This window comes from Rhinopithecus bieti, unplaced genomic scaffold (assembly GCF_001698545.2).
Source record: "Rhinopithecus bieti isolate Rb0 unplaced genomic scaffold, ASM169854v2 scaffold_2272, whole genome shotgun sequence".
NCBI classification, from domain to species: domain Eukaryota; kingdom Metazoa; phylum Chordata; class Mammalia; order Primates; family Cercopithecidae; genus Rhinopithecus; species Rhinopithecus bieti.
This window is the reverse complement of record NW_016804163.1, coordinates 6,908,218-6,936,211: the sequence shown is the minus strand read 5'-3', so window position 1 is coordinate 6,936,211 and position 27,994 is coordinate 6,908,218. Positions and strand designations below refer to the sequence as shown.

Genomic DNA, 27,994 nt, shown 5'->3' with positions numbered 1-27,994 from the left:
AACTCTTCAGCCACAATCTCTTACTACAGGAGCAAATAGCCAATTCTGCTCCAGTGGAAGAAAACCAGGTATTGTAAATATTTCTTTGGCTAATGATTTTATTTATGTTTTTCTTCTTGGTTGAAGTGCTTAGCTAAGTAACAAATAATGAAGACCCTTTCTCCCAAAAAAGTCCAGAAATAATAGATAAGGCCCAATCCCTTAAGAATTTTTCTGTATAAGTCGTAGAGTAACCTGAGCTAGTTTGAAGTTTGTACTAGAAAGAGGGATATGGGAGAAAGAACATTCATTCCCCAAAAAAGTTAGAGAAATTGTTTTTCTAGGAATCGTGGAGTGGAATTTGCTCCTTGTTTTACCTGGAATTGTGAAATCAGGAGTGGAGTTTCCTCCAGTCGCTTTTCTGTATCTGTCAAAATAGGCAGAGAGAAATAGAATATTCTCTCAGAACAGTTGAGCCAAAACCCTTCAACCCTTTAGCAAATGTGAGCTTGGCACCCTGAATTTGGATCCTAGTCATTAATATATGGAACTCATGGTTTGACTCTTTAACTGTTCCCCCTCAAACCCAAAACCCCACTCTCCTCTCCTGGCCACCATTTCATGGGCCATTAGCTTTCTTCTCTTCTGTGGAATAACCAATGTTCCGAATCCCCCATATTACACTAGGCGCTCTTCATAAACCACCCCGAACTATTACCTATCTCTAAAAAAGGCCTTAGGTGAATAGAGAGGTGCTGGAGATTGAGGGAAGCTGTCATTCTCTGATACGCACAACTCCATGAGGAGGTAATATTATCATTGTCATCAGAAAGGCAAGAGGCTCTAGGGAGTGTCTCATGGAAAATGGGATAAGAATCCTTCTCCTTACTCTCCAGATCTTCTTTCTCCTCCTGATGGTTCTCCATCACATAATCTCTCTCTTTAGCCACTAAAATCTTAAACACAATGAGATACAATAGCAAAAGCAACTGTATTCAGAGTCAAGAGAATGAAGTTGCAGTTTTGACTGTGCTGTGCATCCTCTGCTCAATCAGCCTCTCTCAGCTTCAGTTTCTTAGCAGACAAAATGGGGGAATTGGGTTAGGGAGATTCCAAGGGTCTTTCCAACTCTGATATGATAGGGGCATGTGACGATGAAATGTCTACGATGAGACGTTTTGATGAATGACACTATCTTTTTCTTGCTTTTTTCATTCTCTTTGGCTTCTCCTCCAAGGCTGTCTACAGGTTAAGCTCATAGATGATCAGTTTACAGCTCTTAAAAACTGAAAAGAGCAATTAATTTTGAAAATGACATGGTAGACTTCTGACCTACACATTTGCAGTCTTCTCTGAAAATATAATTGTCCAACATTTGTATGGAATAATTATTTCCTGTAAAATTTCATCTCACAATTCTACACCCTTCAGAAAGTATTTTTCATTGTTGGGTTAAATATCACTAATGGATGGCTTAGTACTTCATTAGATTTCTTTAAAAAAAGAAAACAAAGAATTGTTTCTCTTGTATGTTCTGGGTAACATCTGATATATAAATAATGATATTAATAAGGGAATTAATGAAGACGAATACAACTAAATATTAAGTTTACATGAGAAATTAGCTTTTATAATAGAGAATTATTGTTTTCCGGAACATGTTACAAGTAAATAAACACTAGAATAACCATAAACTGAGGTAGAAAAACCCCAGCCTCTAAAATGGTACTTTCTCCCCACTTCATGAAGAGTGTGGTTTGGCCAAGAACCAAATGCTTTCCATGTGAATTTAATTCATGAGTTTTAAAAATACAAAGCTTGATATATACTGTATGCAGGTAACAAAATGTTAGTTGAATGAATAAGAGCCTTAAAGGAAGTATAGTGTTATTTTGAAGATGACATTTGATCTGTTGAGGAAGAAATAGTCACAGGCAAATATTCAATATTTTATGAGGGTGTAGAATTACTACAGAACTACAGTCTTTTTTGTTTACTGTTTAATCAAATCATGTCAGCCTGGGATTATCATAAGCTTTTGGAGTAGGCAGGAGCCACACCTAGGGCATGATTTAGAGGCGGGGAAGCTGTTTGGGTAAGTGTAAGTTTATGGCTAGGAGGGATTCCCACAGTATCACTATTAACTCCGAGTTATGATGAAACCAAAACTTTGTCTACACATGTCTCTCTCATGATTAAGTTATTTGAGTATAGAGAATTCCTAATGTCTTCCAAAGCTCTCATTCTAGGTTTCTCAGAAGGCCAGGTGATGTGCATGCAAGGCCTAACTCTATACAACCTTGGCATTAATGAGATTTCCTAGGCCTAATAATTGGAATTATTTTATTTTTTAAATAATTTCAGTTTTTATTTTTGACTCAGAGGGTACATATGCAGGTTTGTTAGAAGGGTATAAAGTATGATGTTGAGGTTGAGGTTTGATTGATTCCATCACCTAAGTAGTGAGCATAGTATCCAAGAGTTAGTTTTTCAATCTTTTCTCCTTTCTCTGTCTCCCCACTCTAGTAGTCCCCAGTGTCTATTTTTGCCATCTTTATGTCTATGAGTACCCAATGTTTATCTCCCACTTATAAGTGAGAACATGTGGTATTTGGTTCCTGTCGTAATTTGCTTAGGATAACAGCCTCTAGGGCATCCAAGATGCAGAAAGGTACATGATTTAATTCCTTCTTTTGGTTGCACAGTATTCCGTGGTGTGTAGGTACCATGTATTCCTTATCCAGTCCAACACTAATGGGCACCTAGGTTGATTTCATGTCTTTGCTATTGTGAATAGTGCTGTGATGAACACATATGTGTGTGTTTCTTTGGTAGAATGATTTATTTTCTTTTTAATGTATACCCAGTGACGGAATTGCTGATTTGAAGAGTAGTTCTAAGTTCCTTGGGAAACCTCCAAACTGCTTTCTATAGTGGCTGATCTAATTTACATTTCCATCAACAGTGTACCCTTTTCTCCACAGCCTCACCAGCGTCTCTTGTTTTTTGACTTCTTAATAATAGCCATTCTGACATATATGAGGTAGTATTCATTATGGTTTTGACTTGCACTTCTACAATGATTAACGATGTTGAGCATTTTTTCATGTTTGTTGCCCACTTGTATGTCTTCTTTTGAGAAGTGTCTGTTCATGTCCTTTGGCATTTTTTGATGCGGTTGTTTTTTGCTTGTTGAATTAAGTTTCTTATACATAATGGATATTACACTATTTTCAGTGGAATAGTTTGCAAATATTTTCTTCCATTCTGTAGTTGTCTGTTTACTCTGTTGATAGTTTATTTTACTGTGCAGAAGCTCTTCAGTTTAATTAGGTCCCACTTTGTTTTTTGTTGTAATTGCTTTTGAATACTTAGTCATGAATACTTTCCCCAACACTGATATCCAAAATGGTGTTTCCTAGATTTTTTTCTAGGGTTCTGATAGTCTGAGATCTGACATTCAAGTCTTTAGTCCATCTTTAATTCATTTTTGTACATGTTGAAAAGTGGGGTCTACTTTCATTTTTCTAGATATGGTTAACCAGCTATGCCAGCACCATTTATTGAATAGAGAGTCCTTTCCCAATTGCTTGTTTTTGTTTACTTTGTTAAAGATAAGATGTCTGTAGGTGTGCAACTTTATTTCTGGGTTCTCTATTCTGTTCCATTGGCCTATGTGTCTGTTTTTGTGCCAGCATCAGGCTGTTTTGGTTACTGTAGGCTTACAGTATAGTTTGAAATTGGGTAATGTTATGCTTCCAGCTTTGTTCTTTTTTTCTTAGGGCTGCTTTGGATATTGGGGCTCTTTTCTGGTTCCAAATGAAATTTAGAATAGTTTTTTCCAATTCTGTGGGAAAAATGATGTTGGTAGTTTGACAGAAATAGCATTTAATCTGAGGTTTGCCTTGGGCAGTACGGTCATTTTAACAATATTGATTTTTCCTGTCCATGAGCATGGAATGCTTTTCCATTTGTTTGTATTATTTATGATTTTTTTAGCAGTGTATTTTTAGCTCACTTTGTAGAGATCTTTCCATTTCTTCATCAGGTATATTCCTGGGTATTTAATTTATTTATTTATTTTTGACTATTGTAAATGGAATTGTAGTCTTGAGTTGGCTCCCTGTTTGAATGTTACTGGTGTATAGAAATGCTACTGATTTTTGTGCATTGGTTTTGTGTTCTGAAACTTTACTGAAGCCATTTTTCGGTTCCAGGAGGCTTTTGGTGGAGTCTTTAGGGTTTTGTAAGTATAGAATTACATTGTCAATGAAGAGAGATAGTTTGACTTCCTCTTTTCCTATTTGGGTGCCTTTTATGTCTTTCTTTGTCTCATTGCTCTGGCCAGGACTTCTAGTACTATGTTGAATAGGAGTGGTAAGAGTAGACATCCTTGTCTTGTTCCAGTTCTCAAGGGAAATGCTTCCAGCTTTTGCCTGCTCAGGATGATATTGGCTGTGGGTTTGTTACAGATAGCTCTTACTATTTTGAGGTATATTCCTTCAACACCTAGTTTGTTGAGGGTTTTTATCATGAATGGATATTGGATTTTATTGAAAGCTTTCTCCACCTCTATTGAGATGATCAGATGTTTTTTGTTTTTAATTGTGTGGTGAATCACATTTATTGACTTGTTCATGTTGAACCAATATAGTACTCCAGGAACAAAGCCTACTTGATGGTGGTAAATTAACTTTTTGATATACTACTGGATTCAGTTTGCTAGGATTTTGTTGAGCATTTTGGCATCTATGCTCATCACAGATATTTGCCTATAGATTTCTTCTTCTGTTGTGTCTTTGCCAGGTTTTGGTATCAGGATGATGCTGGCTTTGTAAAATGAGTTAGAGAGGAGTCCCTCTTCTTCAATTTTTTGAAATTATTTCATCAGGATTGATGTCAGCTTGTCTTTGTACACCTGGTAGAATTCAGCTGTGAATCTACTTGTTCTGGGGCATTTTTTCGTTGGTAGGATTTTATCATTGATTCAATTTTGAAATTTGATATTGATCTGTTCAGGGTCTAAATGTTTTCCTAATTCAATTTTGAGAGGTTGTGTGTTTTCAGGAATTTATTCCTTTTCTCTAGATTTTCTAGTTTATGCACATACCAGTAGTCATAGTAGTCTCTGAGGATCATTTGCATTTCTGTGGGATCTGTTGTAATGTCACTTTTGTTATTTCTGATTGTGCTTATTTATATCTCCTCTTTTTTTCTTTGTTAACCTAGCCTGCAGTCTATCAATCATGTTTATACTTTCAAAAAACCAACTTTTTGTTTTGTTGATTCTTTGTATGGATTTTTGGGTCTCAATTTCATTCAGTTTTGTTTTGATTTTACTTGTGATTTTTTCCTTTGGAAGCTTTAGGGTTAATTTGTTTTCTTTCTCTAGTTTGTCTAGGTCTGATGTTTGATAATATGAAATATTTCTAACTTTTTAAGGTAGGCATTTAGTGCTATAAATTTTCCACCTAACACTGCTTTTTGCTGCATCTTAGAGACTTTGGTGTGTTATGTCTCTGTGTCTATTTCAAAGATGTTGATTTCTGCCGTAATTTCATTGTTTACCAAAAAGTAATTCAGTAGCAAGTTGTTTAATTTCCAAGTAATTCTGTGGTTTTGAGAAATCTTCTTGGCATTGATTTCTATTTTTATTGCACTGTGGTCTGAGAGTATAGTTGGTATATTATTATTTTGAGGTATATTCCTTCAACACCTAGTTTGTTGAAGGTTTTTATCATGAATGAATATTGGATTTTATTGAAACCTTTCTCCACCTCTATTGAGATGATCAGATGTTTTTTGTTTTTAAGTGTGTGGTGAATCACATTTATTGACTTGTGTATGTTGAACTAATATAGTACTCCAGGAACAAAGCCTACTTGATGGTGGTAAATTAACTTTTTGATGTGCTACTGGATTCAGTTTTTAAAAATTTGTTGAGACTTGCTTTATGGCTGAGCATGTGATCAATCCTGGAGTATATTCCATACGCAGATGAGAAGAATGCATATTCTGTGGTTGATGGTGGGAGTATTTTGTAGATGTTTATTAATAAGTCCAATTGCTCAAGTTTTTCTTTGTTAGTTTTCTGACTCAACAATCTGTCTAATGCTGTCAATGGGGTGTTAAAGTCCCCCACTATTATCGTGTGTCTATCTAAGTCTTTTTGTAGGTTGAAGAGTACTTGTCTTATGAATCTGGGAGCTCCAATGTTGGGTGCATATACATTTAGTAAAGTTTTCTTGTTGAATTGAACCCTTTGCCATTATATAATACCCTTCTTTGTCACTTTTTACTTTTCTTGGCTTAAAGCCTGTTGCATCTGGTATAAGAATAGCACCCACTGCTCTATTTTGTTTTCAATTTGTGTGATAGCTCTTCCTCCAACCATTTACATTGAGCCTATGGGTGTTATTACATGTGAGATGGGTCTCTTAAAGACAGCAGATTAATGGGTCTTGTTTTTTAACCCAACTTGACACTCTGTGTTTTTTACATATGGTGTTTAGCCCACTTACATTCAAGGTTAATATTGATATGTGAGGTGTCAATCCTATTATGAAGTTACTAGCTGGTTGCTTTGTGGTTTCCATTGTGTGGTTGCTTTATAAAGTGTGTGCACTATGTACTTAAGTAACAGGTATCATTCTTTTGTTTCCATGTTTAAAACTTCCTTAAGGATTTCTTGTAAGGCTGGTCTAGCAGTAACAGATTCTCTTAGCACTTGGTTAAATCATTTAACCTATTTGAGAAATTATTTTGCCATAAAATCAAAATAGATGGAATTAACTATAGAAACCTAGTTTTAAAAGGCTTTTAAATTAAAATATTGTTGTATCGGTTGGGTATGGTATGTTGGCTTTGGTTTAGAGTGGACTCAGTAGCATAATATCCATGCAGTATCCTCAGTTATAATCATAATCAATGATGTCTGCAGTTGCCTCAGTGGTCTAGGCTGTGAGTGTTTGTGATGGAGGGGAGGTGGTGCACATTTGCTGTGGATTGGGGCACCTGTCATTTTCAGGCCAGGTACATGCAGGTGTGGTAGGCTGGCCAGCTGTTTGGTTGCTTCCATTAGAGATGACATTTAAATGCTGAGTATAATATCAAAAAAGATAAGGAAACCTGAGTACTCTTGTTCCAGAAGACCAGTTTCAGAGGGTCTCAAATGAGTGAGAATAAAGACAAACGGTCTTAACTTCTCAACTTCTCTACAAGCATTTTCCAATTAATTGTGCATGATTCCATGTTTACATAAATTAAAAATGGTAGTTACAGCCCAAACCATGAATATTGTAAATGAGTAATAAAAATGTATAAGCACCCATTTTGTGCAAAATCCTTAGCTAGGTGTTGCTGGGTGCATGAAGCAGCGTAAAGAAGAATATATTGCTCTCAAGAAGCTTATGCTGGAGTTGGAAAAAATAGAGACAAACACATGGAAACAAAACTAGTGGTGTGAAAAATGTCAAAAGAGTTGCAAAAACTATGTTATGGGACTCAGCTTTTAACTGACCAGAATCCATTTATTCTCTAATGCATATTGCGCTAAAATTTGAGACAATTCCCTTAAATTCTCTAAACTTCAGTGTTTTAATATATAAAATACTAATATCAGACTAGAATTTAGCTAAAGTCTATTCAGCTCTTATGACTACATATATGGATATGTATGCAAATATGAATACATATTTTTTCAAAGGTGAAGTGGAAAGAAATATTCATAAGCTGTCTAACTTTTGCTTTATTTTTCTTAGGTTTCCTCAATGGACACTCTAGCAACATCAATCAACCAGTTTGCCTTGGAGTTGAGCAAAAAGCTAGCTGAATCTGCTCAGGGTAAAAATATTTTCTTTTCTTCCTGGAGTATCTCAACTTCCTTGGCCATGGTGTATTTGGGCACAAAAGGCACCACTGCAGCCCAAATGGCCCAGGTGAGTGGAAGAGGTCAACCATCTTCTGTTTCTTGTAAATTAAGTGCTTTCATTGCCTTTTAACTTCAGTTTTCTCTTGACAACTCAATAATTTAAATTTCAAAATAGCATTCTCTAAAACAAGACAGACATTAAAAAATTCTATATCATAAAACAAATCCTGGTAAAGGGAATCAGTTTTCAAACTGTTGCTGGGAAAACCATTTGAGAACCTGTGTCCTTTAGCAAAATAAAACGGAGAAAGGATGAGGTTATCAATTTTTGTTCAACACCGAAACCAATTTTATTTTGATGATATTATTTCAAAAAGTAATCGGTCAAACTTTAAATAACAGAATTATTCAGCATCTTTATAATCACGTAAGGATTTTCTTGGAGACACAAAAAAGAAAAATAGAAGAATTCTGTTTCTCACGCTTTGTTTGATTCTCTCTTTGTTTAGTCCCTGGTTATCTGAATGGAGTCCTGGTTATCTGAATGGAGCCCATTAAGATCATTAAAGTAACAATATAATACTATTGTACACAGAACTATTTTTGCAATAAGCATCCTCAAAACATTGTGCGTATATAAATATACATATATAGCCATAGATAGCAAAATAGCTGTATGTGTAAAAATATATATGAATGCATATACATATATGCAACAATATGTATATATAAATGTGTTTTTAAATAAAAATAAAAACAGAAAGAGTAAACTTGGCCCCAAATCTTGCAAAATCAAAAGGCCAAGTGACAGAATTTTCACCCAAGAAGGTGACTTCCTTGCAAAGTGTGGGTATGAACACAGCTGGTAATTCTGAAAGATGTGGGCAGGACACATGCTCTATTAGTCTGGACTTGGGATATCATCCTTACTCTTGTGGTTCACAAGATATCAGGTAGTTTAAAAAGTACAACAGCAACAACAAAATCCTTGTTCACAACCTGTTAATGATTGGTTCATTAGCTCAAAAGTCTTAATAATTAATGTGATAGAGAATCTTAAGTGGATTCCAGTGTGAGTCTATTTCATGTAAATATATTGCTGGATGTTGCTTGTCCTTGTTTCAGATGTTAACACTTTCAGTTGCAAATGAGCCTCATGAATTAGCTGTGCACCCCTTTTATGGCAGGTGGCCCTTGTTTTATTACCATGGGTCAGTGCAACCCTTGATGCAATATACTGTATTTTTTATTGTCAGCCAGGTCCAGGACATGGGAGATAAAAGTATTTCCTTCTGTCCTTCTGTTCTACTGTTGCACAATTCCAAGGAAAGAAGGGTATCTACATCTTTCCTGTTAACTTTCCAATGAAATGCTGGGGTGAACACGAACATTGTGCCTATATATGTCAAGTGGTGGTAGACAATAGGAACTGAGCATTTAACTAGAAAAAAAACAACTAAAATTCCTTAATTTTCCACATAATTATGGCGTTTACTTAAACCGTCTAAATGATTATCTCAGTTGCACACCTAGCATTCTTCTTAAAACAACCATGAGTAAAAAGGAAATATGGAAAATAAGAGAATTTTACGTCAAGGTTTTCCCAACATCATTCTAGTTATAAAACATAGGAAAATAACGAGACTAGTAACTTAAATTGGACTTTAGAAAATGTGTTTAAAAGCAGTTCTTGACTTATTTTATTAAACACATTTTTTAAGTTAAGTCAGAGCCCCTTTTTAAATTAATTATATGTTCTGCAATTATAGGAATGACTGACTTGTATTTACAGATGATGTGTAATTTATATGATTAATTCTCTGCAGTCTATTCATTTGTCTTTTTATTGAAATTACAGGTGCTCCAATTTAACAGAGACCAGGGAGCCAAATCCAGCCCTGAAAGTGAAAAAAAAAGGAAAATGGTATATCTTATCCTTTAATACACATTTGATAATTAAGGAAAAAGTACTTTTAGCACATGTATTTTAGTGATAATTTAAGCAACTTTTATCAGGTAACTTTTCTTAGAAACATATATTAAAGTTATAGAAACTTTTTTTCGGAATACAAAATGTCTACACTTTTTGAAAGATCTCTTGTCCCCACGCCCTTTAAATCTCTCTAAAAATTTCTCCAGTTTCAAAATTTTTCTTGCCTGCTTTTGCAAACTAAATGTGAAGAAAATTATGGCCTCAATAACATTTCATTCTTTTGTACTAACACTAAGGAAAACATTTTTATCCACTTTAGGATCATTTTCAACTTTTGTTTGCAATTCACCAAATAATTTTATTTAGCTTTAGTTTGCTAACATGTACGTAACTCTTGTTCAACATTTTTATTTGACTAATTCCTTCTATTTTAAAGGAATTCAACTTGAGCAACTCGGAAGAAATACACTCTGATTTCCATACACTTATCTCAGAAATCCTCAAGCCCAACGATGACTACCTACTTAAAACAGCCAATGCGATATATGGTGAGAAAACGTATCCATTTCACAATGTAAGTACAAATGTCTTATTTTAAGCTAATGGAAAAGAAAGCAATATGAGACCTATCAGTAAGCTCTGTATATTTCTTTCTATACAAATAAATGTACTCTGTACATTTATTTCTATTCATGTACATAATTTTTAGATTCACTGTTGAGTAATATGGCGAGTAATAAGTCTTATCTAAAATACATAGGTCAAGCCATCACTTTACCAAATAGGCAAGAAAATTATCATCTCCCACTAATTTCAAAGAAGAGTCCAAGGGTAAAAAGCAGAAAATGCAAAAAGGAAATTGAAAATATTGCTGCATGCATGGTTCTTAAGGAAAAATATCTACTAATAACAGAAATGTGGCATTAAATGTGCTATAGAATCTTAAATACTTTTGAAAATAAGTTCATGTTCAAGTATCAGGGACAATCTTAATGTGGTCAGTACCTCCCTGTGAACAATCAATTAGACCAATCAACGAGTGTCTAGTGGTAAAGGAAACTAATAACAGGTCTCAAACCAGATCTAGCACTCAGATATTTCTGTCTAGAAAAAAGAGGTAACCCCTGAGAATGGCCTACAAATACATATGGAGACTTGGCTGGAGACTGTCTACTTGGGAGCAAAACTGATCTTGGGATGAGAGAAGTAAACAGTTTTCACATCAAGACTTTACAGACTTTGGGAACATGAAATATGAAATAATATCAACTTCTCTTTGCTCATGGTTGAAATCCCACCAATGTAGACCATGAAGACTCTGTCCTCAGTTAAGAGGGTCACATGACAACCAAGGTCAATAATTTACTTCTTTGTCCATCATCTCCTTGGGCAGGACAACCCACGTGTCCAGTGGGCAAAGAGTAAGGAAATTAGATAGGGTAGAAGAATAGCAATAAGATAAAATAAAGCTACCTTGTGATTTCAAGCAATGCTATCCTTGTTCAAATCTAGTGAATTCTGGGGAGTTCAGGACTTGAGCTTTGTTACCACTAAAGATATAAAACCAGCCAAATGGAATCTTAAAGACAGTTTCCTTTCTTGTAGGCTCATGGACTCCGGTTTGATTCAGAAGTAGGAGAAATGATTGACTTAGTGGGCACTTGGAAACAAAAGGGACACAGAGATAGAGACAAACATATTTTTATATGTCCACAAGCCCTGAGTTAAGACAGGCAGTGGTCCCTCATAAATATTTAAGTTTTCTTTTTACTAGATTTTAAATTCCACAGAATTTAGACTTCATAATCTTCAAGCCACTTCCTGGCAACAGAATTAACTCATCACTTTTTACTCCCTATAAGCCCTCCATAAAGTAAGCAAATTGAAGGAATACTACATGGTCTTGAAGAAAAAATTATGTTCCCAAGGCAGGTGCCCCCATAAGAGCCACCTCAGTCATAGCCTACATGTGATGACTGCCACTGTGTGAACATCAGAGGACCAGGAGAAGTTAGAGGCCTCATTTCTTTTTTTTCCCTCAGAATGCCTAATATAACATTCGACTCTGCTTACAAATCCATTTTCATGGCAGAATATCATTTTCTTCAAGGGCCCTCCACAAGGTTCTTGATGTTTAGAATCCACAGAAGGAAGCTACCAGTATCACAACCCTCACTTTGGTTGCATCCCTACCATAGAAAGTCAAGTACAATGCTCAATACCTCTTGACCACTGGGGTCACTCTTTTTATTTGTAGTCCCTTTCCATTCTAGCCTCATTTCAAGGCATGGATAAAAATAGAAAGGAAGAGGATGTGGAAGCCCCAAAAATGTGGGCATCAGTACTTCCTTCCACAGCTGGAGCTTTGCATAGCTAGCCAGTGCCCTGCTAAGTTTGGAGAGGGAGGTATTTAGCTTTTGACCAAAACTGGGAGTCAGGAAAGAGAGAATGGAGTGATGGTGTGGGAGTGTGCAATTGCCTGCCTACCTAGTTCTTTTGATAATCTAAATAGATTTGATTTCTCAATTTTGAACAAACTCTACAAAAGAGGATTTTATCTATGTCTTTCAGAAATATTTAGAAGACATGAAAACATATTTTGGTGCAGAGCCTCAGTCTGTTAACTTTGTGGAAGCTTCTGACCAAATCAGAAAGGAGATCAACTCTTGGGTTGAAAGACAGACCGAGGGTAAGCTTTCCCCAAGGGGCTTGGCAGCGTGCTTTTCCCAAACATCCTTGTATTTATTTTAGTTAGTGTCATGTGTAAGTATGTATATTCCTTAAATAGAAGTGTGGACACATTGTAAATACTCAGAACATTATTTCTATTCATGTACATAATTTTTAGATTCACTGCCTAATAACAAGTTTTATTTAAAACACATAGGTCATCACTTTACCAAATAGACAAGAAAATTATCATCTCCCACTAATTTCAAAGAAGAGTCCAAGGGTAACAAGCAGAAAAATGCAAAAAGGAAATTGAAAATACTGCTGCGTGCATGGTTTTTAAGGAAAAATATCTACAGAAATGTGGCATTAAATGTGCTACAGAATCTTAAATACTTTTCAAAATAAGTTCATGTTCAAGTATCAGTTAGACTATGGATTAAACTACTCTAAAGAAGAGACCCAAAATATAGTGGCTTAATAAGACACAAGTTTGCCTTTCTCTCAAATAATAGTTCAAAGGGAGTTAGGCATCCTAGGTTAGAGAGAGCATTCTGTCTTGCAAGGCCATCCAGAGATCCAGGCTGGTGTTCAGCGCTGCCATCCTCAATACATGGCTTCCATCTCTAGGTGCAAGATGGTTCTTAAAATAGCCAGTTGTACTAGCAGCAGGAAGTGGGGAAAAAAAATTTCAACAAAAGCTAACTTGTCTTTAAGGGGATGCCCTGGAAGTTTCAGACGTCAATTCCACTCATATTCCACTGGCCTAGACGTAGTTCATGGCATACTTTCTGCTAGGGTGACCAATACATTCTGGTTTGCCTGTGACTTTCCTAGTTTTAGGATCAAAAAGCCCCTAATTGCAGGCAAGAGTGACCAACCACATTCCAGTCACTATACTTGCTGGAAGAAAGACCTGCTAAATGGAGTTTTCAGCTGGGTTGCCACTTGTCACCTAAATTTCAGGGTTTTATTTCTAAAAGGAAATAGTAGACGGATTCTCCCCGGCAATTTAACAGTCTTTTATTATTATCCTTAGTTTAGACATAAGGAAGCTGAGATTTTAGAGAAATTATCTATGATTACACAGTTCAAAGTTTCAGAAATAGGATTTCAAATATGTCAGTTTAGGTCCAAAGTCTGAACTGGTTTCTACACGTCATGCTGCCTTTTAAATCAACATTTCAATTGATATTCTATTCTATCTTAGGAAGAAATACAAAGGCATCATCATTAATGAAGATTAATTCATCATTCATGACTTAATGAAGATTAATTTATCATTTGTCATTAATGAATATTAATGATGATGCCTTTGCTTTGTGTTTAAGCACATGGAATGTTTCGCTGTCTTCTCCCCTGAACTTCAGGACTCATAACAAATACCTGCTAGACATAATTGTCAAGCGTCCCATGCCTTTCAAATTCAACATACCTGAAATCACATTCAGAATGGTTTTCCCAGACCTTGTCTTCCTCATGTATTCTGCATCTTGGTGAATGGGTACACCAACCATACACTTGCCCAGAATAGTAATCTGAGAGATATTCTAAATTCTCCCCTTTCCTTTGCTTCCTCTTAAGTGTTTCTCAGAGTTCACTCTTCCTTTCAAATCCCTTCCTCCACAGTCTTTCTTTCTTTGCTATCTTGTATCCGCACAGATGCAATAATTTGCCTCTAATCTTGTTCCCTTCAAATCTAACCTCCATTTACCACCCAAATTACCCGCCTAAAATGTAAATTAGACCAGATAGGCCATGTCACCCCTCTACTCAAAACTGATTCATGCTGCCCCATGACCTGCGGGATCAGCACAAAGCCCCTAACCAGACACATAAGGCCCAATGTGCCTGTGGAGCCTTGCTTGTCTCTCCACTTCAACTCTTGTCACTCCCTGGATTAAAATTTATATTTCAGGGATTCTACACGTCAGAGTGTCACGAACTCCCTATGCTACTTAATGGCCCTGTACTCATGCTATTTCTTCTATCTGAAATACCTTTCCCTGCCCTGCCACCCCAACCCCTCCTTTGCCCCCAAATAACTTATCAGGGCTTCATTCAGGCTAAACATCCTCCTCTTTGCTCCCATGACATTTGTGCAACCCTTTACTTTGACACTTACCACACTGTTATCAAAACTAACTGCTTATACATCTACGTCCCCTGCTAGACTCAAGGACTCCATGTGCGATAACTCTACCTTCAGCTTTAGTCACCCATAACAGGCCTGCTCATAGCAGTTGTTCAGAACATTAACATTTATTGGAATGAATTGATAACATTGGCAGCCCTAAGTGTTCAGTTCCTTTTACATTGAACCCGTGACTCAAAAGCCATGGTGAAGCAAGAGTGACCATGGTACTTAACTTCCATCCTCATTTGCATTCATCTGAAAATAAGTTTGTTTTGTTTAGAATTATAGATTAGCTAGCATTTACTGAGTACTTGCACTTTTGCAGCTTGTGTGAGACCACATTTGATTGCATAGGCAAAAGTATGTTGTGACCTGCAACACAAATTCAACATAGCAGGAGTAGGAGTAAGAATAGTGCTGGAGTTGGACAAAATGTTAGGTCTTAGATTCCTAGCCTGGCGACTGTTATGTTGTTTGGAAGTCAGGTGGGGATCCTACAGATAGGCAGGCTGGGGCAACTAATCTGCTAGTTTTGGATCCCAGCAAAGCCTTTTAGAGCCAAGAAGATAGCTGTTGTCTGATGCCACATAAGCACAGCTCTTAGGACTTGGTCCTTGCCTTGCTTCCCCAGCTTAGATTGATGCACTCAAGGTACATGACAAGATCCAAGTGTCTGGATTACAGAGCTGTCCAGAAGATCTTCCTATGAAGATGGAAATGTGCCGTAAATCTGCACTGTCCAGTGCAGTAGCTTCTATTCCCATGTGACCATAGGTGATATGAAATGTGGCTAATGTGACTGAGGAACTGAATTTTCAACTTTATTTCGTTTCAATTAATTTAAATTTAAGTAGCCACATGCATCTAGTGGCCACCATATTAGGCAGCGTAAGTCTAGAAGTTTCGGTTTTGAAGAAGAACTGAGCAAATAATCTTTTACTTTATGGAAGAAAGGGCAGACTGCTGATTATAGTACTATATGGCCATGGTATGGGACATTCACACTTTAAAAAATTCTCTGTTATCATACCACTGGTCAAATGAGAGGCACCAAAAAATAAGCTCATGGTGGACATAGTCCGAATCTTTCACTGAGCCTTGTTTGCCACATCCCATGATTTCATTCCTCCAGCTGACCCTCCTCATTCTATTCCTCAGAAATGGAATTGTCCAGAGAGGGAGAAAGCTGTAATCCTTCTGTATTTTCTATCTTGGACACAAATATCTGCTCTTTGGAAGCATTCAACATCAAATAAAATAAGGAATTAATTAGCTATTCAGAAACTTAGACTTTGTCGAGGCAGAGTTCCATGTGTCCTTAAGGGAAAGTTGCTAGGATGTTTGGCATGACTAGGTTCTACCTGAATCATCTCAAAGAAACTTCTTTCCTCGAGCTTTCAACAGGTCTTCTCCAAGGTCTTCATTTTTCCTTTAGACAGCAGCATCCAGTATCATTAATAAAAACAACACACCTGCACCCTAAACCTTCCCTAGAAGATTTTAGAATATTTTCTTTCTTTTGGTGTTCTGAGGTTTCAACATTATGTTCTAGGCAGGGGTCTTTTTATTTTTATTTATTCAGTTTATAATTTTCCTGGCAATCATTTTAAATCTAAATATAAAGGTCTTCAGGTAAAGGAAATTGTGTATATTACTTATTTCATGATTTTCTTCTTTTCATTCTGTCCCTTCTTGCCTTCAGTACTTCCAATAAACAAATTTGAAATTTCCCAATCTGTCCTATCTGTTTTGATTTTCCATTTATATTTACTTTTCATCCCTTTGCCCTTCTGTTATCCTTTTCCAGCTCATGGTTTTGCTCCAGCTGTGTTCATTCAACTGTTCAGTCAATCTATTCAAGAGTTTTATTCCACAGTTATGTATATTCAGCTTTGACAATTATTTCTTTTCCCTTCAAGACTTACGGTTATTGGTTATTCCTTTTTCATTAGTGAAATCAATCAGCTTTCTCTGAATATGTAAATTTTGCTTATTTTTAAGTTTTTTTGCTGTATTAATTCTGTTCCCGTTAGTATGTGTTGATGTTGGTGCTTCTCTCTCATAGGGTGGATTTTCTTAACTGTTTAATCCTTTTGGTTTTCTGTGTGTCTTTTTGAGTGAGGATCCCATTTCACCAGTCTTAGTTTATAATACAGATCACAATACCTTGTCTCTGGTGACCGTTGGGCTGACATTGATGTGCTGTGTTTATAACTTGCCTTCTGGGCATGGGAAGTTTCCAGTTTTTCTTGGGAGTTCCTAGCACCTTGGGAACACTGTTCTAACTCCCCTGTGACATAGGGTGCCCTCACTCATTACTCTAGCCTGTAAGCTAATTTGCAGCCCATTGCTGGTACCCAGGGAGGTATAGAAAGTCAATACACACAATTGCTCTAAACCAGTGACTCTCAATCGTGGCAACATATTAAATTGAATTTACTGATTAGTAAGCCTAACTCCAGGTGAACTAATTCAGATATCTGGGAGTGAGGTTCAAGCATCAGTATTTTTTTAATCATAGATACACACAATTTATATATTTTAAATTGGCAAATATAAATTATATACATTTATAGTGTACAAGGGGATGTTTTGATAAATAAATACATTTTGGAATGACATATTCATCACTTCACATTCTTATCATTTTTTGTGGTGAGAACATCTAAAAGCTCCCTTAACAGTTTCAAGTAAACGATATATTGTTACCAACTGCAGTTATGATTCTCTACTAGTGCACATGTACCCTAGAACTTAAAGTATAATAATAAAAAAATTAAAAAATAGATAAAATAATAATAAAATAAAATAATAATAAACGTTGCCTTAGTGAAGTTAGAAAAAATTGAAAATTGAACAGCCACATAATCCAGAAATTCCATTTCTGGGAATACATTTAAAGGAAATGAAATCAGTATTTCATAGGTGTCTGTATTCCCATGTTAATTCAGCATTATTCACAATCACCAAGATATGTATTCAACCCAATTGCCCATCAATCGATGAACAAATAAAGAAAATGTGTTGTGTGTATATATATATACACACACAATAAAATACTATTCAGCTTTTAAAAACAAGGAGATTCTATCATTGGTGGCAATATAGAAGCATCAGTATTTTTAAGTCCTTAGAGATTCTAATTTGCAGTCAAAGTTAGGAACCACTACAATAAATGGAATTATTTCATTAATCTCACTGATGTTCCCTGCCCCCAACAAGTTCCATGAATGCATGGCTTTGAGTTTCTAACTCCCTGTGAGCAACACCCCAACCTCCCAAGAAGTCATCTGTGATGCCTTTCCAGTCCTTTAATGGCATCTTGGCTTGTAGCACTATTCCAGATGCATTCTTTTTAACAAACATATGTTCTAAAACATTAAATACTTTTGTAAAATAGCATTTTTGAGTATAAATCCAAAGGTTAAAACAATGTAAGCATACATCGACTATGTATTTTAAGGTGGAAAAAAAGTATACAAATATTATACCCTAGTTTTTAAATTTGTTTTAATAGAAGAATGGATTTACAATCCTGAAACTAATTTATGTTTGTTCTAGGATTAAGCAAATAAGGAAATATATTGGAAATCATGAGAGCCAGAAAAAGAAATTATAAATAAGGCAAAGACAAAGGCTACAATGAACCCTGTGTTATTAGATTGGAATTGAAAGTATCAATATGACCCCCTACTCTTCAATATATATGCAGAAAGATAATTCAATAGATAGATGTAAAAATAGATACAGATGTGTGTATAATATGTACATTTTCTACCCCATTTGCTGAGAGGATCGAGAAGCAATGACATCCCAGCAGTAATCAGCATATCTGACACCCAGATCTTGATTTCTAAACTCCTTCTTTCAAAAACGGAAAGCAGGGCTCCTGGACAAAACGACAGTAACAGAGCTGTGACAAGGGAAGTACAAGATAAGGACATTCTGTGGTGACAGAATGTAAGGAAATGCTCAAAATACTTGGGAATACATCAGAAGGATACAGGAGCCAACAAGGGAGGCTTCCAATGACAAAATCTGGAGCAATTTGTGCAACAAAATAAATAATGATAGTAATGGATTATAACCCAGAGAATAAAGCAAATACCCCTGAGTCTATACTAATATAAACAAATAATTGAAGATCCAAATAAAAGAAGGGAAGGCTCTTTCTCGTAGTAGAATTCTAGTTAATAAACACAGAAGAATGATGGAAATAGAAAACCACCATCTGCAATAGTAACTACAGTAGTAATTGTTTTAGATAGGAATCATAATTGGATACTAAAATTAGTGGACAAAAGCCCGATGAGAAACAGAATATTACACACTCTCAAAGTATCTTCCCACATGATACCAAAAAATTAAAAAAAAAAACACCCAGTCCTTTTACATTGGAAAAATCAGTGTTCAAATTGATAGCACCAGTAATAGGACATATGAGCATCAAGCACTTCCTTATATGATTCATTGAGAAGAATACAGCATGACTTCGGTGGTTGTATTAGTTTCCTGGGGCTGTCATAGCACATTAAGGTAAATGGGGTGGTTCAAAACAACAAACATGTATTCTCTTACAGTTCCGGAGGCTAGGTGTCAAAATCAGGCTGTCAGCAAGGCCGTGCTCTCTCTGAAGTCTCTAGAGAAGAAACTTGCATGAGCTTCTCATAGCTTCTGGTGGTTGTTAACAATCCTTGGCATTTGTTTGCTCGTGGATGCATCACTCCAATCTTTGCCTGCATTGGCACATGGCTTCTTCCTGTTGTCTGTATCTCTCTTTTGTCTCTGCATCTTCACATGGCATTCTCCTCTCTCTGTACCTATGTCCAAACTCCCCCCTCCTTACAGAGAGACTAGTTATTGGATTGGGTCTCACCTTAATCCAATATGACATCATCTTAACTTGACTTCATCTGCAGGACTCTATTTCCAAATAAGGTCACATTCTTAGGTACTATGGGTTAGAACTGGGACACGTCTTTTTGGGGGACACAATTCAACCCACCACGGTGATACTCTCACAAAAATGCATAACTTGAGTATTATCTTGATTCAACATCAGACAAACCTAAACTGGGAATTCAGAGGAATTCTACAAAACAAATGGAAGTCTTTCTTAAAGGTGTCAAGCTCATGAAAGACAATGAATGAGAGAGAAGCTGTTCCAGATTAAAGGTCAATAAGAAGAAATTGTAACTAAATGCAATGCAAGGTCTTGTATTGATTTGTAACCCAGAATAACTGATGAAATTTAAATATGACTGTCAATAATATTCTATTAATGTTAACTTCCTGGTTTGGATGATTGGTATATATAAGATGTTATCATTTAACAATATTTTATAATCACAATTATTATAAATGTGGTGTATCACTAGAATGTAAATTTATCATTTGCTAATTGTTTATTGTTAGAAGATAAGAAAATAATTGTTTAGTGTAATGAGTGTAACAATACCTAGAGAGAACTTCTTACTAGTTTTCATCGTTTTTTAGTTTATTCTCCTTGCTTCCTTCTTATCATTTGCAAATAATAATTTTGTCTCTTCCTTTTATATAATATCTCATCTAATTTTTTTTTTGCTTTACTTAGTATTTTGAGAAAAATGCTAAATAATGGTAGTCATAGCAGACCATAAATACCACTAATGTTTCTGGGTTAGTATTATTATGGGTTTGTTGAATAAAAATATAATTTTTAACATTACAGAAGTACTCTTCATTTTAATTTACAAAGTCATAATTTTAAAACTAGAAATGAATGTTGAAGATCAAAAGTATTTTCGCAGATGATGACATGATTATTTTTCTCCTATCAATCATCAAAGCAATTGTCTCAGTCCCTTATGGCTGCTATAATAAAACATCTTAGACTGGGTAATTTATAAGTAATAGAAACGTATTGCTCACAGTTCTGGATGCTGGGAAGTCTGAAATCTAGGTGCCAGGAGATTCAGCCTGTGGCTAGGGCTTGCTCCATAGTTCCAAGATGACGCCTTCTCATTGCCATTGCATAGTGGAGGGGGCAAACAGGCTCCCTCAGTCCATTTATAAGGACACTAATACCATTCATGAGGGCAGAGCCCTCCTGATCTAATCCTTTCCCACATTGAACATTAGGTTCCAATACATGAATTTTGGAGGGACACAAATATTCAGGCCATATCAGCAACATGTTACCTTAATAGATTTCCTGATATATGTTTCTTGCATTCCTAACGTATGTTAATTAGATTTATTTACTAAAATGTAATTTAGGGTTTATTTGTTTATATTCACAAGAGAAATGGGTTTACAGATGGGAATTTTGTGCTTTCTTGTCGTGTTTTTATACTAGGATATGCTAGCTTGATAAAAGTAATCAGAGAATTTTCTATTTTGTGCCTTGAAACTGTGCTAATAGTGTAGAGATTTATAATTTACCTGGAGGTTGAAAAGAATTTACCTGTCTATGTGACTGGGGTTGATGCTGTTTCCACAGGAGGTAATCACTTAACAGTTGTGAAATTTCAATCGTGCTTAATTTTTTTTTCATATTTTCTACTATTTCTTGAGATTCTATTAATATTTTCCTGGAAAATTATTTTTTAAATTAAGTGCCACAAGCTGTCTTTTATAATTTTAACAGCTTTTCCATGTCTGTATTTTGGCAGTTTAAAAGATCATCCCTTTATTCTGAGTAGTGTCTGTTGCAGAGTGAAGCTGGGTTGGCCAAGATGTTCTCAATCCAGTTCTATCTACCTCAGTTATCAAACGTGTGCCTCTAGAGCAAACCTATAATACTTGCTTTGAGAGATTTATATTTGACATATTTTTATAAATCGTTCAAGGTGCTTTAGTAGAGAGTTTGGAGAGAATGTATTCGGGGTTGATAGTCAAATATCAGTTTAAGTTGTAACTACAACAATCTGATCAAAGCAATTGCACACAGCAGTATTTTGGGCAACAGGAAAACATTGGCACAACCTTTCAGATGTTAATCAGAACAGCTTACCGCTTGTGGCTACAAACGGAAGTGAAAAAGAAGGAAGCGTTTCAGTCCCCTCAAAATAGGGGTACAAATGAACTCATATTAGAGGGAACTTTCTATAATTAAACTGCAAATTTGTATTTTATGTGGAATAACGCTTACTGACCATTCAGCATATTGTTTCTTCAGTGTTTCTCCCTTTATTCACAGCACCTATTCTGGACAGGAATAGTAATTGTCCATTTCTGGAAAATCAAAAACAAGGACTTTTAAAGGAAACTTGTATAGTTCCAGAAAAAATAGAAGCCTGGTTGTCTTTAGTTAAAATATACATATTTCTACAAGTCATTTGCAACCTGCCTTTTGTTCTTACAGGTAAAATCCAGAATCTCCTACCTGATGACTCTGTGGATTCCACAACCAGGATGATTCTGGTGAATGCCCTGTACTTTAAAGGAATCTGGGAACATCAATTCTTAGTGCAAAACACCACAGAAAAGCCTTTTTGGATAAACGAGGTAGGAACCTTATAAAGATCAGTTTGGATTTTCACACGGCATTGTAAAAGTGATTCTCTTATAAATTCACTCTTCTTTTAGATTTTATGTTCTTGTGAACTATGGCTCTTACTAGGGAAGTGATGGCTGGGCTAAAAGCCTCCAGTTCCATGGGGAATTCAATGAAATTCCCCTGTCCTTGTTCTTCTCTGAATATACCATCACTCAGTCCTTGCTACCCATGTGAGCTGGGTAGGGTAGTTTTCACATTTATTTCCTAGGTGAGAAAAATACAGTGTAGCCAAGTGACTGGAGGCAAGCCTGAGTTAGAAGCAGTCCAGAAAAAGAACCTAAGAGTCCTCACTGTAAGTTCTGTACCTGCCCTGCTAAACCAGTACTAACTTCTACCAAATTCTTACCCTTACATAATAAAAGCAATAAAAAGGGAGACTAACGTAAGGTTATAGATCTGACTCTCATGAATGGGCTGGAGTGCGGCTGGGCCTTGGGACCTGATTGGAAACAAGGACTCAAATGTTGTCAGGATTTTTTTCCTATATTTTTTCCAACTCTGTTTCTACCATAATTCTTCTCTCAGGTTGAAGTCTAACTTTCTCTGCTTCCCCATTCACAATGACGGAACATAGCTACCCATAGGACCTTCTCCATTCTAGAGACCAGTTGGAAAATCCCATTCCAAATTCCTAGGAAAGGAACTAGTGGACCAAGGTTTGTTACAGTTGTTTAGTCTAGGGATAGGCCACAAACAGTGCTGCTGTGGAACTATGGCTGTAATGAATGTGTGCAATAGGCATTTCTCAGTGGGGTGAGGATGGGGAAGGAACTGAACACATAATCCAATAGGTTGACAAGAAGTGAGCTGGATAGTTACCTGGGTTTGTATATTCACTGGAAATTTTCAGTTGCAAGTGATAGAAAAGTATTCCAAACTAGCTCTGGCAAAATGGGAATTGCATTGGAATTAGCTTAGTTAACAAAAAAACTGGGAAGTCCAGGAGTGAGTGATTGGGGGTATTTAGAGTCTCAACACATAATCCCAGTTCATTCTCATGCTGTCTCTTTCTCTTTTTCTCTCTAGTTGCTACTCTCATTCTCTAATAATGATCAGGGAATATAGCTGCCTCATATTCAGCCTTCAAGCTTCACAACTCTAGTAGACAGAGAAAGTGTTTGCCATTAGCTCTAAAACAGTGATCACAAGGAGGGCTCTGGCTGGGGCCATTCATGGGCTCTCTCTGGAAACAACCACAGTATGCTGGAGTACACCCAGTAAACAGCCCTTGTCATATGGCCACCACTTTAGCATATGGTGGGGCTTTGTGATTGACAGTTCCACACATAGAATGGAAAAGTAACATATGTCTACAACATCTAAGTTGCACGGGTGTTTGTTTTGCTTTTATTTGGCAATTGGTCTTATTTTTAAATTAGCTTATTTTAGAGCATTTTAGGTTTACAGAAAAAAATATGCAGAAAGTGCAGGGCTCTCATATGTCCCCCCTTCAACATACACAGTTTCCCTTATTATTAATATCTTGCATTAGTGTGGCATATTTGTTTTAATTAATGATCTAAGATTGATACATCATTATTAACTAAAATCTATAGTTTACATATGTGTCCACTCTTGACGTCGTACAGTTCTACGGGTTTTGAAAATGCCCAGTGTCATGTAGCCAGCATTACAATAGCATTCTGAATAGTTTCACTGCCCTAAAAGTGCCCTGTGCTTCACCTGTTCCTCCATTCCCCCTAAATTCCTGACAACAACTGATCTCTGATTGTACAGTTTTGGCTTTTCTGGAACGTCACATAGTTGGAATCATACAGCATGTAGCCTTTTCAGGCTGGCTCCATTCACTATGAATTTAAGGTTCCTCCATGCCTTTCCAGGGCTTCGTAGATCTTTTTGTTTTATTGCTGAATAATATTTCACGGTACAATTGTACCACAGTTTGTTATCCATTCACCTATCGAAGTACATCTTAGTTCCTTCCAGTTTTTTGGCAATAATAAATAAATCCGCTATAAACACTACACTGTGGGCAAGTTTTTCTGTGGACACTGTTTTTAACACATTTGAGTAAATACCTAGGAGTACAATTGCTGTATTGTATGGTAAGACTAGGCTAACTTGGTAAGAAACTGCCCAACTAACTGTTTTCCAAAGTGACTGTGCTACTGTGCATTCCCACTAGCAGTAAATGACAGTTCCTGTTGCTCCATATCTTTATCAGCATTTGGTGTTGTCAGTGTTTCATGTTTTAGCCTTTCTAATAACCTTGTGCAATTTGCAATTTCCTAATGACATATGACTGAGCATTTTTCATGTGTTGTATCTCTTCCTGGTGAGGCGTTTCTTAGATATTTTGCCCATTTAAAAAAAAACTGACTTGTTTGTTTTACTATTGTTGAGTTTTGTATTATTTGTTGAGTTTTTATTATTGTCTCTGATAAGCATATGTTTTGCAAATATTTTCTGCTCATCTATTGCTTGTCTTTGCATTCTCTTAGTGAATGTCAGTTTTTATAATACTAAAATACTTTCTCAAATATTTTCATGTAAAATATGCCTTACTCAGTTTCTGGACTATTGGCATTTCCATAACTTACACAGGGTCATATATTAAGAATTTGATTTAATACATGTTACTATGATTTATAGGGGATACCATAGTCGTGTTAGAAACAGAAACTCACATATCTGCTATTGGCGATACTTTTCAGGGGGATAGATATTTCCATAAAGGAAGGTCTGGATAACTTTATTCAGCATTTAGCAGAGGATCACCACTTTCACCAACTGGGAGCCAATGATGGTAGAGAATTGAGTTGGTGGAATACTTCTTCAAAACCTTGTTACCTTTTTGTTTTTTGTTTTTTTTAGACCACAAGCAAACCAGTGCAAATGATGTTTATGAAAAAAAAGCTTCAAATTTTTCACATAGAAAAGCCACAAGCAGTGGGCCTTCAACTCTACTACAAAAGCCGTGACCTCAGCATGCTTATCCTACTGCCAGAAGACATTAATGGGCTGGTACAGGTAAATAGCATCAGTGTGCCCGATGTGAGGGTGCTTCCAGTGTTTACTAAAAGAACTGGTTGGCCAAGGTTTCTCCCAGTTGTCCTCAGGAAGAATGGTCTCCCTATTATTTAATTCCTATAGAGAAAAGTCACCAATGTATCTTGAGTTCTAGGCACTTCACTTTCACAATATTATTTAAACCTTACAACACTCTATAAAGTTAATATTACTGTTCCTCAGAAAGGCTAAGCAATGTATAGACAGCTCCAGCCCGGGGTCATCACACACATAGCCACATGTACAACAGGTACAAATATACCTTGTCAGTCACAGAACTGTGTGGATTGATCATAACCATCTTTCAGTCAGTCTAGGTTTCCCTCTGGTAGGACCTATGTAATTTGAGACTAATATTTTAATCATTTGCATTAGTATACACACACATCAAGCTGTCTTCCAAAACTTATTTTTTGAACATTTTAATCAAGTAAACAACCTTCAGGAGAAAAAGTCTATATCAATACTGTCTTCAAGAATTATTTAAGCTGTTTACCAGCCAAATTTCTATTAATCTGGACACAACTTTGGTCAGACCATGCTTCTGAGCAATTTGCATGTCTAAACGGAACATGAGTCTCATGCAACAGATGGCCTATCTTTCTTTGCACCATGTCTAATTTTTCACATGTGTCAGACTCTTAATACTTATAAGTTTCCATGATCCTACTAGTATGTAGAAAATATTTCCAAATTATGTCATAAAATTTGTGAAACTGGAGAGAATAGTAAAAATAAAACCAGTGTGGACAAATAACCATTACAGTCAGCTCTTTTAAGATAAAAACCTAGAAGTGCAATTTCCTGAGCTGAAGGTATTGTCATGTTATTAATGTAAATGGTTTACAAGTATGCCATTGACAGCCAAAACTTCCGTCTAGAAAGTGCATGTGCATTAAAACAAACATGTCATTTAAAAAATCAAATATATACATATATACATATGGAGTATATACACACATATATTTATTATTTAAAAAATTTTAAATATAAAGAAGAGGGAAAGCATCCTTAAACTCAATATAAAATAATTACTTTTGAGATTTGGAGGATTTTCTTATTTTTTCTTTCTTTTTTGACTTAGTTGATAATTATTAATCTCATGTTGTTTTGATTAGAGTATAGACATGTTATTTTATTCCAAATTTTGCTTTCAAAGAGCTGTCTCCCATGTTGACAAACAGGTTTTTTTGTGCCTTGGCTTACATCTTGAACTAGAGTATATGCTTTTGTATAGATAACATCTAAATGTATATTTACATTGATGTATTTGAGTGTATAGTTGATGTCTTGCATACTATAGCCGAAGTACTTCCATTTTGAATTAAACTCTAATTCTCCTATATCTGGATAGCAATTAATCTGCAGAACAAAGATTTTGAAGGTCAACATTATACAACCAAAGGATATCCAGATGTGTGTGTGTTGTCACCCTGAGTAATGGGAGTGATCATAATTCATCTATGTAATTCCTAGGGAGCTCTCTCAACTACTGGTTTTCATTCCAGTTTGGAATTACTAATTCTTTCTTTCTTGGTTCCAAATGGGCAGCTGGAAAAGGCCATCACCTATGAGAAGCTGAATGAGTGGACCAGTGCAGACATGATGGAGTTGTATGAAGTGCAGCTACACCTTCCCAAGTTCAAGCTGGAAGACAGTTATGATCTCAAGCCAACCCTGAGCAGTATGGGGATGAGTGATGCTTTCAGCCAGAGCAAAGCTGATTTCTCAGGAATGTCTTCAGCGAGAAACCTATTTTTATCCAATGTTTTCCATAAGGCTTTTGTGGAAATAAATGAACAAGGTACTGAAGCCGCAGCTGGCACTGGGAGTGAGATAGATTCACGAATTAGAGTCCCATCCATTGAATTCAATGCAAATCACCCATTCCTCTTCTTCATCAGGCACAATAAAACCAATAACATTCTTTTTTATGGAAGATTATGCTCCCCTAAATCCCGCATATCTCTCAACAAACAAGGCCATCTTACAGTGTGAAAATGTACCATGAGATGGAAAAGCACAATTTTCACAAAATGAGTTTGTAGTCTAAACCTTTTTCATATTTGAATATAAGTAAATAGATCTTGAAATAATGCATTCTAATGATCCTGTCATATCTGTACAGCTGGAGAGAATAACGAGTTTTATTTTTACCACGTTAACATTTTGTCTCAGTTGACTTTCATTTACATTTCAGAAGAGCTACGCTATTCAACTGAATGCCTTGCAATTCTTGATCACTTGCAATATCCATGATACTTGTTATCATTATATATTTCGTATACATCATTAAATGAAAAAAATATTTATAAAGGTGATATGATATTGATAAATAAGAATTTTCTCAAGAATATCATTTTGATCAAAATTTTAGCTGGGCATGGTGGTGCACACCTATGGTCCCAGCTACTCAGAAGGCTGAGGTAGGAGGATTGCTTGAGCCCAGGAGGTTGAGACTGCAGTGAGCCAAGATCACACCACTGCACTCCAACCTGGGCAACAGAGCAAGACCCTGTCTCAAAAAAATCATTTTGATGGTTCATAAATTACCATTGTAAAGCTAAATCCCCTTTTCTGCTATTTAAAATACTTATTTTTTAACTTTAACATTAACTTTAAAAACTAGTGAAATCCAAATGAAATCTGTAGTTCAGCTAGTAGCAATCTCTCAATGTTGGTGCCCTAGTTTTGACAAATGTACCCTGGTAATGTTAAGGTGTTAGCGCTTGGGGAAACTGTACTGGAGTATATGAGAATTCCCTGTATTATCTCTGCACCTCTTCTGCGAATCTAAAATTATTCCAAAATAAAAATTTTATTAAAAATAATCAT

The 27,994-nt window shown here is 36.0% G+C and overlaps 1 protein-coding gene across 1 annotated transcript; it reads left to right on the top strand.

The window, feature by feature from the left end:
- Positions 1-27,990, top strand: SERPINB10 (serpin family B member 10). Its single transcript, XM_017867103.1, has 8 exons — positions 1-68; positions 7,740-7,916; positions 9,708-9,773; positions 10,219-10,356; positions 12,354-12,471; positions 21,935-22,077; positions 24,965-25,120; positions 26,711-27,990. The coding sequence occupies exons 2-8, from the start codon at positions 7,749-7,751 to the stop codon at positions 27,155-27,157; spliced, it is 1,236 nt and encodes a 411-aa protein (XP_017722592.1). The 5' UTR covers positions 1-68; positions 7,740-7,748; the 3' UTR covers positions 27,158-27,990.
- Positions 27,991-27,994: the final 4 nt, after the last annotated feature.

Excerpts from the sequence above, each read along its gene's own strand:
- SERPINB10 (XM_017867103.1), top strand. The coding sequence starts at position 7,749 with ATGGACACTCTAGCAACATCAATCAACCAGTTTGCCTTGGAGTTGAGC. Across the intron at positions 10,357-12,353 it reads AAACGTATCCATTTCACAAT|AAATATTTAGAAGACATGAA; the intron begins GTAAGTACAAAT and ends TATGTCTTTCAG. Across the intron at positions 12,472-21,934 it reads GGTTGAAAGACAGACCGAGG|GTAAAATCCAGAATCTCCTA; the intron begins GTAAGCTTTCCC and ends TTGTTCTTACAG.